This window comes from Emys orbicularis, chromosome 13 (assembly GCF_028017835.1).
Source record: "Emys orbicularis isolate rEmyOrb1 chromosome 13, rEmyOrb1.hap1, whole genome shotgun sequence".
NCBI classification, from domain to species: Eukaryota; Metazoa; Chordata; order Testudines; family Emydidae; genus Emys; species Emys orbicularis.
In genome coordinates this window covers 7,285,942-7,296,497 of record NC_088695.1, presented here as the reverse complement: position 1 = coordinate 7,296,497, position 10,556 = coordinate 7,285,942, and the positions used below count along the sequence as shown (strand labels likewise).

Below are 10,556 nucleotides of genomic sequence, written 5' to 3'. Positions count from 1 at the left end.
CTCGATAGCCAGCAGGTCCCGCCCTCCCCATGTCCCACCGTGTCCTGCGTTGGGATGACAGAGAGTTTCTTTGCCGCACTCGCCCCACACGGATCCCTCTTGTGATAACCTCTGCACCCCATGTTCGCCACTTGTGTATGGTTATGATATTTTGTGTGCAAAGTGTGCCTGGTGAGGGATGATTGGTAAACTCATGATCTGCTGAATATTGTGCCGTTGAAATGCGTGTGACACCAGTGCATGTAGAATGGTGAGATTTCAATGTATGTTTGTTGCTAGGCTGACCATATGCCAGGTGCCCCAAAAGAGGACACTAATGGGGGGTGGCAGCTGACAGGGGGTGTAGAGTTAGGGGTGCTGGAGGGGGTGCTGTGGGGGTACTCATGAGGTGAGGGCAGTGTTGGCCACTGTCACAGTGACAGGGCGCTGGCAGCAGCTGTCAGTCAGCGCCGACCTGCGGGATGCCCCCCCTCCCCCAGGGCTGGGAGTCTGGACCTGGGTGGGCGGGATCTGGCAGCAATCAATCAGCTATGGATGCAGGGCAATTGGCTAGTTGGGAAGGTCACTAATCAGGGATGTTTCTGAGCTTCAGCGGTTGTGCTCTGCAAACACCCCCGGACATTTGCTGTTATGGCAAAACCCGCTCAGCAGGCTCAAAGACGGGGATCTGTCCATAAAGACCCAGACATATGTCAAAGTTTTTGTTACTGAAATATGTCATAGTTCTGGGGATTGTCCCACGCAAACTCCTCAGAGATGACAAAGGACCGACTGTGGGTGTTAGAAAACTCTCATCTGGCCGTCCATCACCAATAAGAAGAAAGGGGAAACAAAGAAATTTATAATTCACCTGAAGGATGATTTGGAGCTCGCACACACTATGAAGTTGCCTGACCCCATGACTGTTGGCCCCTTACTGAAACTTAGTGTGGGTTTTTTGGTTAGCTTCTCCCAGTACCAAAAGACAGGAAGGGCCAATGAGAAATGAAAACCCTCAGACTAGTCCCAGGGGCGAATGGAGAGAGGCCAAGGCACTAGGTCAACCTCGTTGACAGGGCAGTCAGGCCAATGAGGGAGTCAGGTGCCAATTCTCTGTCTGAGCTGGAGCTGCCTGCCAGAGAAGGGCAGAGCTAAGGGGAGAGGAGCAGCCAGAGCTGGGTTGGAGGCAGAGCAGCAGAAGCACTGATGCAGAGGGAAGCTGGGTCTGGAGCAGTCCGGAGCTGGGTGTGGTGAGCAGCTGGGGAGAGCGAGGGGGGACCCTGGGCAGCGTGGGATGACATCATGTTTTCCATTCCCCTTTCCCATTTTTTCCTTAATTTTTTTTATTACTTGCTGTTTAATAAATTGTATTTTTTCTGAACTCAATGCAATGCTGAATAGCGACATCAGGGATGCGTCCAGAGTGAAGAGAGCACCCCCGAGTGGGGATACAACACCCTAGCCTCTGTCCTGAGGGATCGCAACAAAATTGGGGATGAAGACCCCGCAGCAATCTTGGGGCCAGCCTTGTCGGGGTTTCAGACACCGAAGTGGAAGGGGAGTCCTGGAGGTCAGGCAGGTCTCCAGGTAAAGGGAGTGGGAACGAGGACTCAGCTCCTTTTGCTATTCCATACTATCAGGGTGGTGTATAACCAAGAAAAGTTCCCCACAATAGTAAGACCGTTCCCCCCACTTACCTCTGTGCATATTTATTGGTTTCTCGTAAAGTTAGTTAGGATTATAGGGGAAAGTGTCAGAGCGTCCACCAGGGAGAGTTGCTGGCCACACTCTGAGGCCACCAAATTTGGTCGTGAGAACCCCTGGGCTAGATGCTCATGATGGGCCCTTCTGACCTTAGACCCTGTGAGTGTAACAGGAGCCGGACACAGAGATGCTGCAGCGCGATGGGTTGATCGCTAGGACCCAGGAGCAGCTGGGAGGCGGCTCTGGGGGGAGCGATCGCTGGGCTCAGGCCCGGCAGCAGGAAGTGACTCGCAGCCGCTGCGGGTCTCTGGCTCCCAGCGAGATCCCCGAGCCCCGGCGCCTGGTGCTGGGAGCCCGGAGCCCTGGCTGCAGCCGGGAGAGGGGAATCTCCAGCAGGGCCCTTCCCGCTGCTCCCCAGGAGCCTCTCCCAGGGCAGAGCCCCCAGCCCGGCCAGGCCCCTTCCCGGCCCGGCCCCTGCCCCAGGGGGGCCCCGCTCGGAGGGAAGGTAAGAGAAACCCTCCCCCCCCAGCTCACCCGCGCTGCAGGGGGAGGAGGGCGCAGGAGGCGGGTGCTGGGGATGCGGGGGGCAGGCTGTGATGGGGGCTGGGGTGCACTGAAGAGAGGATGGAGGGATGGGGGGATTGTGGGGTGGAGGGGAGCGAGGCTGGTATGGGGAAAGATGTGAGTGGGGGCACTGCGAGGGAAGGGTGTGTGTGGGGAGACTGGCGGTGGACAGAGGCAAAAACCCACACCCTGCTCCCAGTGTGTTATTGTCAGACACATCCGTGCTGGTTGGGTCTGTGCAGGGCCGGCTCTAGGTTTTTTGCCGCCCCAAGCAAAAAAAAAATGTGGCTGCCCCCACCCCTGCACCCTTCTGCTGCCCCAGCCCTGGGCTCTCCCCCCCCACACCTGCACCCAGTGCCGCCCCAGCTCTTGTCCTCCCCCGACCCCCCTGCCGCCCCAGCCTTGGGCTCTCCCTCCCACCCGCACCCCCTGCCACCCCAGCCCTGGGCTCTCCCCCCTCACCACGTGCGGCCCGAGCTCTGGGCTCTTCCCCCCACCCGCACCCCCTGCCACTCCAGCTCTGGGGTCCCCTCTTCCTCCCCCCCAGTGCCCCCCCACCCACGCACCCCCTGCCGCCCCAGCCCTGGGTTCTCCCCCCGCCTCCATCTGCACCCTCCTTCCGCCCCAGCCCTGGGTCACTGGTAACTTGCTCCCAGGACGGGTCATGCAGCAGGAATTTTGGATGTGCACAGAACACAGACAGGATTGGTTCCCATAGGGTTACAGAACTGCAGTAAAGTGGAACAATTTTCAGCTTGTGTGATTGGAGGATATCTGGATGCATATTATAAGCCTGTCCTCCATCAATGAGGAAAAGTTGAGGTGCCTTTATTATTCTTTTGTTCCACTCTTTGTTTCTATGGGGAATTTGCCAATGCGATATCACTGTCTTCCTTTCAAACAAATAAAACTAAAAAAAAGGCAATGGCTGTTGAAAATAGCAATTCCAGTCCTAAAAACCACTGAGAAGAATTTCTTGCTCAATTTTATCGTACTTTTTCTACAGCAAATTACAGTGGATCAGTATATTTGATTTGGGATAATTGAAGTAACAGGTGCCCAAATTGAGCTTGAGCACTCCTGAATTTTGAGGTGTTCAAATCTGGAAGGCAGGTGCTAGATTCCCTTTCTGAATATTAGCTCAATCTGGAAAGGAAAAGTCAATTTCTGCTTCCATGGCTCAGAAGTGGAAATCCTCCTAAGTGCCTGATACTGTATCTAAAGCTGCCCAGGTCCTCTAGCAGAGCCTCCCCTCCCTTACTTTTCATTTTAAATTCTAGTGGGATCCACATACCTCCCTTGTAGGTTTCAGATAGACAGGGGCACTGTCCATTTAGGCCACTCAATTCCTTCTTTGCAGGCTGCAAGGTGAGGTCACACCAGGATCCCTAATCCAGTCTGGGGAAGTCTTCTGAAGGGAATATCTGGGCCAAAGCCTTCTATTCCTTGGGCACACTTGTTCCCCATTCACAGTGCCACCCGGCTCTAGCAATGTGCTCTCCCTTCACAACAAGCTGCAGCATGAGGTTTCAGCTACCATACTCCCTCTCCCTCCCCCTCCCTTTCCTGTTAATAGCGGCCAAGGGAATGCTGGGAAATGTAGTTCTTTCTGCTCCAGGGCTGGCTCTATAGGCAGGGAGCTAACAAAGGAACTACAGCTCCCAGGGCCCCCTGTTGGCTCTCAGCTCCCAGGCTGGATCCCTGCCCGCTGCTGCCCCTGCAAATGGGCTGCCCCAAGCAGGTGCTTGCTTTGCTGGTGCCTAGAACCTCCCCTGGGTCTGTGTCTCATGAGTTTTGGGGTCGCCCAGGGCCCTGGTCTGATTTCTGGGCAGGATTCACATCTCAGCCACACCGGAGTCACTGCTGCTTTGGGCAGGCAGGGAGTGTGGATGGGCCAATGGGATCAGCCTCTCCCTGCCTGTCCCTGGGGGCTGCTGCAGGAGTCCAGGGCGGCTCATTCTTTAGGTGATGCCATCAGAGGGCTCCTGCTGCTCCTAAGGCAGAGTAGTTTACACGGCAGTGTGGGGAAATCCCCCAAAGTGGCCCCTTTAGTTGTGCTTTTTTTTCTAGCATTTGGATCAGAGATACAGTTACTGGGAGGGACTGAAGAGGCTGGGGGGAATCAGGGTGTGACATGGACTGAAGCCGTCTCTGTAACCTCCCCCATCGCCCCTCTTGCCCCGACAGGCTGAGGAATCACGTCCACGTTTTGCTCCAGATGGGCCCGTCTTCCAGGAGACAGGGAAGGGAAATGTCTGTGATGGAGCCAGCTCAGGTAGGGGATTTTCAGGGAGCTCCTGGGCAGGGGCAGGGAGGAGACAGGGTGTGATAAACCTGCTGATTTTCTGAGTGGGCCCATTGGTGACGGGGGAGGGGAGACGGGACATTTCCCCCATTTCTCAAACAGGATACAACCCCCTTGCACAGGGCTGGGAACATTTTCAAGGCTCCCAGTGCTGGAGGGAGACCCCACTAGACTGAGGCTGCTGTCAATTATGAAGGGAAGTTGTCGGGTTTCCTGTCCCTGGCTCAGAGCTCTGCTTCCCATATCAGCCTGTGGCTGGCAGGTGTGTGGGAAATGAAAAGACCCTGCCCTGCTCCGTGTGCTGGCGGGGACAAGGAGCTCTCACCTTCTCCCCAGCCCCTGAAGCCTCCTGTCGGCTCTGAGCAGGGTGGGGGAGGGATTCTGCTACTCTGACCCTCCCAGAGCTTCCATTTCTTTATCCTTCCTCCCACGTGACTAGTGGGATTGTGGCTGGGGCAGCAGGTGCTGAGTGGAGGACTCTTTTTCTTTCAGATGCCGGTGACCTTCGAGGAGGTGGCTGTGTATTTCACCCAGGGGCAGGGGGCTCTGCTGGACCCCGCTCAGAGAGCCCTCTACAGGGACGTCATGCAGGAGAACTATGAGACGGTGACCTCGCTGGGTAAGGGATTCCCGTTCCCTCAGATACTAGAAGTAGGGTGACTAGATGACAGAAGTGAAATATCAGGACGCGGGGGGAGCAAAAAAACCCAAAACACAAGCCGGCGGTGAAACAAAACAAAAAAAACCGCCGGAGCACAGGAAAAATTGGTGGGGGCTGAGAACCCACCGGCAGCTCCACGCCCCGCCCACCCCCCACACCAGCTTGCCTCCGTTCCTTCTCCACGTCCCCCCTCGGAGAGGGAGGGGGACAGCACGCAGAGCCCCTCCCCCAGCCAGAGGGACCCGCCAGGGGCCAGGTGAGTCCCAGCAGTGCTAGCCTTACCTGGAGCGGCTCCCAGGAAGCATCCAGCAGGCAGGTCCCGTCCCTCTGGCTCCTAAGGTCACGCGGGTGGGGTCGAGGGGGTGGGGGCGGGTGGGCTCTCTGCCGGCTGCTGGGGCCTACAATCCCCGCCCCTGCAGCACTCAGCGGAGACCTCCTCGCCGCCTCTGTGCGTGTCTGGGGAGTGGGGCTGCAGCACTCTGCAGGCTCCTACCGGCCGGCGGGCGAGCGCCAGGAGTTCAGCTGTGCTTCCCCAGGCCCAGGAAGAAGAGGTGAGAGGCGCCAGCTTGCGTCCTCCACCAAACGGTCCCCTGATATCGGGAAATAGTGCGTCCTGACCGATATAAGGTCGGAACACGGGACAAATACCCTAAAATCGTGACTGTCCCGATAATATCGGACGTCTGGTCACCCTAACTAGAAGCCGTGGGGTCTCCATGTCTGAATCTGGTCATGTTCTACCCATGTCAGTTAGATCGGAGGCGAGTGGTTCCATAATGCACAGCTGCCATGTGAGAGAGACTTGCATCTCCGTGCCCTCTCCAGTGGGACATGGGTGTCAAAACCCAATGGACAAGCTAAACCATCCCCACCCCTCCAGCTTTCAAAGGGGCATAAATCCAGCATTGTCCTGTCTGTGTTGTTTCTCGGCTGCACACACAAGCCCTGTTCACCTCCCTCCTTGGGAATAGCTCCAGCCATGGGGAGGGCTCTGGGCTCTGCAGGTTTAGAAAGAGGCAGGGGTTTAAGTGCAGAGCTGTGTGTGAGTCAGCAAGGCCCCCAGAGCGCACAGATCCTGGGAATGCATAGTGAGGGTGTAGTAATAATTCAACTCACCTCCCCAGACAACTTCCTCTGCACAAGGGGCTCAGTGACCGTTTCCCCATCCTCTTGGATTCCACGTTCCTCCAGCAGAGCGCAGGGACAGGTTCCACTCACAGAATGTCCTTTCTGACAAATACTCCACCAATGCTCCACGCACCCTGATCTGGTCTGATTTCACCCTCTGCACAGGATTCCCCTTTCCCAAACCTGAGCTGATCGCCCGGCTGGAACGAGGGGAAGAGCCGTGGGTGCCCGATCTCCAGGACTGCAAGGAAAGAAGGCTTCCGAGATGCACCCATACAGGTGAGGACTGACACAGAAACCATCTAGGGAATGAACGAAGAAGTTGAGAATCCCAAAATATGGTGTGAGTAAGTGCCCTCAGTTCTTCCTCATCTCAGCCAGGACAGGGCTGCAGTCATCAGATATAGCTCACGCCATTCCACCCAGCCTCTTAGCTGCAGGAGTTTGCTTCCCAGCTTTCCTTCCCTGTGAGTGTTTGGGTGGGATGTGGAAGCGGAGTCCAATTACTCAGTCTTTGTGTTGGGTTTTCCCTCGGTGCTATTCCTCTTTCTCCCCAGCACAATGACTCCTGTCTGGATTGTGTCTCTCCCAGCAGGTGCTGAGCGAGGGAGTGAGAATGAGGAGGGGAATCATCATGAGGAAGTTTCCGGGGAAGTGCAACTGCAGGGGACCTTCGTGGGAAGAGGTGAAGGGACTTTTTCCCAGTGCTTGGAGCAGGAAGAAGAAGGCTGGGGAAACTGGCACAGGTCAGAGAGGCTTCTGGAAAACCATGCAGGGAAGAAAATGGATGAATCTATTAACGGTGCGGGAGGAGACAAGGATCCCAGAGTGCATCAGACGAATCCCAAGGAAGAGACACCCGGGCACTACCCTCAGTGTGGGAAAGAATTCATTGTGAGATCACAGCTTGTGACACATCAGACAATCTACACTGGAGAGAAACCCCTTCAATGCTTGGACCATGGAGAAAGCTTCAATAAGATCTCGGATCTTAATAACCATGGGAGAAGCCACACTGGAGAGAAACCCTCTCAATCCCTCGAGTGGGGGAAATGTTTCATTTCGAAGACACAAATAATGAGACATCAGGCAATCCACACAGGAGAGAGACCCCACAAGTGCTTGGACTGTGGGAAAAGTTTCATAAAAAGGTCACACCTAGTTCATCATCAGGCAATCCACACAGGAGAAAGACCGCACAAGTGCTTGGACTGTCGGAAAAGTTTCATAAGAAGCTCAGACCTTGTTCAACATCAGGCAATTCACACAGGAGAGAGACCCCACAAGTGCTTGGACTGTGGGAAAAGTTTCATACAAAGGTCAAACCTTGTTAAACATCAGGCAATTCACACAGGAGAAAGACCCCACAAGTGCTTGGACTGTGGGAAAAGTTTCATACAAAGGTCACACCTAGTTCTTCATCAGGTAATCCACACAGGAGAAAGACCCCACAAGTGCTTGGATTGTGGGAAAAGTTTCATACAAAGGTCCGACCTTGTTCACCATCAGGCAATTCACACAGGAGAGAGACCCCACAAGTGCTTGGACTGTGGGAAAAGTTTCATACAGAGTTCACACCTAGTTCGTCATCAGGCAATCCACACAGGGGAAAGACCCCACAAGTGCTTGGACTGTGGGAAAAATTTCATACAGAGGGCACACCTTGTTCAACATCAGGCAATCCACACAGGAGAAAGACCCCACAAGTGCTTGGACTGTGGGAAAAGTTTCACAGTGAGGTCAAACCTTGTTCAACATCTGGCAATCCACAGAGGAGCGAGAGCCCACAAGTGCTTGGACTGTGGGAAAATTTTCATAACAAGGTCACAACTAGTTCGCCATCAGGCAATCCACACAGGAGCGAGACCCCACAAGTGCTTGGACTGTGGGAAAAGTTTCATAAAAAAGTCAAACTTTGTTCAACATCAGGCAGTCCACACAGGAGAGAAACCCCACAAGTGCTTGGACTGTGGGAAGAGTTACATAGAGAGGTCATACCTAGTTCGTCATCAGGCAATCCACACAGGAGAAAGACCCCACAAGTGCTTGGACTGTGGGAAAAGTTTCATAAGAAGCTCAGACCTTGTTCAACATCAGGCAATTCACACAGGAGAGAGACCCCACAAGTGCTTGGACTGTGGGAAAAGTTTCATAAAAAGGTCAAACCTTGTTCAACATCAGGCAATTCACACAGGAGAAAGACCCCACAAGTGCTTGGACTGTGGGAAAAGTTTCATAGAGAGGTCACACCTAGTTCGTCATCAGGCAATCCACACAGGAGAAAGACCCCACAAGTGCTTGGACTGTGGGAAAAGTTTCATAAGAAGCTCAGACCTTGTTCAACATCAGGCAATTCACACAGGAGAGAGACCCCACAAGTGCTTGGACTGTGGGAAAAGTTTCATACAAAGGTCAAACCTTGTTAAACATCAGGCAATCCACACAGGGGAAAGACCCCACAAGTGCTTGGACTGTGGGAAAAGTTTCACAAGAAAGTCAAACCTTGTTAAACATCAGGCAATCCACACAGGGGAAAGACCCCACAAGTGCTTGGACTGTGGGAAAAGTTTCATAAGAAAGTCAAACCTTGTTAAACATCAGGCAATCCACACAGGAGAGAGACCCCACAAGTGCTTGGACTGTGGGAAAAGTTTCATACAGAGGGCACACCTTGTTCAACATCAGGCAATCCACACAGGAGAGAGACCCCACAAGTGCTTGGACTGTGGGAAAATTTTCAGACTGAGGTCACACCTTGTTTATCAGGCATTACACACAGGAGAGAGACCCCACAAGTGCTTGGACTGTGGGAAAAGTTTCATAAAAACATCAAACCTTATTCAACAGCAGGCAATTCACACAGGAGAAAGACCCCACAAGTGCTTGGACTGTGGGAAAAGTTTCATAAGAAAGTCAAACCTTGTTAAACATCAGGCAATCCACACAGGAGAGAGACCCCACAAGTGCTTGGACTGTGGGAAAAGTTTCATACAGAGGGCACACCTTGTTAAACATCAGGCAATCCACACAGGAGAGAGACCCCACAAGTGCTTGGACTGTGGGAAAAGTTTCATACAGAGGGTACACCTTGTTCAACATCAGGCAATCCACACAGGAGAGAGACCCCACAAGTGCTTGGACTGTGGGAAAAGTTTCATAACAAGGTCAGAACTAGTTCGCCATCAGCCAATCCACACAGGAGAGAGACCCCACAAGTGCTTGGACTGTGGGAGAAGTTTCATAAGAAGGTCACTCCTTGTTTATCATCAGGCAATCCACACAGGAGAGAGACCCCACAAGTGCTTGGACTGTGGGAAAAGTTTCATAACAAGGTCAGAACTAGTTCGCCATCAGGCAATCCACACAGGAGAGAGACCCCACAAGTGCTTGGACTGTGGGAAAAGTTTCATACAGAGGGCAAAACTAGTTCGTCATCAGGCAATTCACTCAGGAGAGAGACCCCACAAGTGCTTGGACTGTGGGAAAAGTTTCATAAAAAGCTCAGACCTTGTTCGTCATCATGCAATTCACACAGGAGAGAGACCCCACAAGTGCTTGGACTGTGGGAAAAGTTTCATACAGAGGGCACACCTTGTTCAACATCAGGCAATCCACACAGGAGAGAGACCCCACAAGTGCTTGGACTATGGGAAAGTTTCACAGTGAGGTCAAACCTTGTTAAACATCAGTCATTACACACAGGAGAGAGACCCCACAAGTGCTTGGACTGTGGGAAAAGTTTTATACAGATGTCACACCTTGTTCAACATCAGTCAATCCACACAGGAGAGACTCCAGAGGTCCTTGGACTGCTGGAAATGTTTCATATAGAGGTCTAGCCTCATTAAACATGGAAGAATCCACACAGGATCTAAACTTCTGTGACACATGGCAAGAAAGGGTTAAGCAACTTGTATGTAATTGACTCAGGGTCAACATTTAGAGAGAGATTTTAACAGTGTGTCGACCTTAGATAAGCTAGAGTTTGAAATGTAAATGTGTATTTTTAAAGACTTGGAAGAAGAGGGCAAGTCATGTCCGAATAACCTAATTGCCTTCTATGACGAGATAATTGGCTCTGTGGATGAGGGGAGAGCATTGGACGTGTTATTCCTTGATTTTAGCAAAACTTTTGATATGATCTCCTACAGTATTCTTGCCAGCAAGTTAAAGAAGTATGGGGTGGAGGAATGGACCATAAAGTGGATAGAAAGC

At 52.9% G+C, this 10,556-nt stretch overlaps 1 protein-coding gene across 1 annotated transcript; it reads left to right on the top strand.

The window, feature by feature from the left end:
- The first annotated feature begins 5,137 nt into the window (after window positions 1–5,137).
- LOC135888233 (zinc finger protein 850-like) lies at window positions 5,138–10,070 on the top strand. Its single transcript, XM_065416043.1, has 5 exons — window positions 5,138–5,171; window positions 5,633–5,764; window positions 6,507–6,620; window positions 6,937–7,235; window positions 7,851–10,070. The coding sequence occupies exons 1-5, from the start codon at window positions 5,138–5,140 to the stop codon at window positions 10,005–10,007; spliced, it is 2,736 nt and encodes a 911-aa protein (XP_065272115.1). The 3' UTR covers window positions 10,008–10,070.
- The last annotated feature ends 486 nt before the right edge of the window (window positions 10,071–10,556 follow it).

Bases quoted from the DNA above. Each gene is read 5' to 3' on its own strand.
- LOC135888233 (XM_065416043.1), top strand. From the start codon at position 5,138: ATGCAGGAGAACTATGAGACGGTGACCTCGCTGG. The intron at 5,172-5,632 runs GTAAGGGATTCC...CCGCCCCTGCAG, and splicing joins TGAGACGGTGACCTCGCTGG to CACTCAGCGGAGACCTCCTC. The intron at 6,621-6,936 runs GTGAGGACTGAC...CTCTCCCAGCAG, and splicing joins TCCGAGATGCACCCATACAG to GTGCTGAGCGAGGGAGTGAG.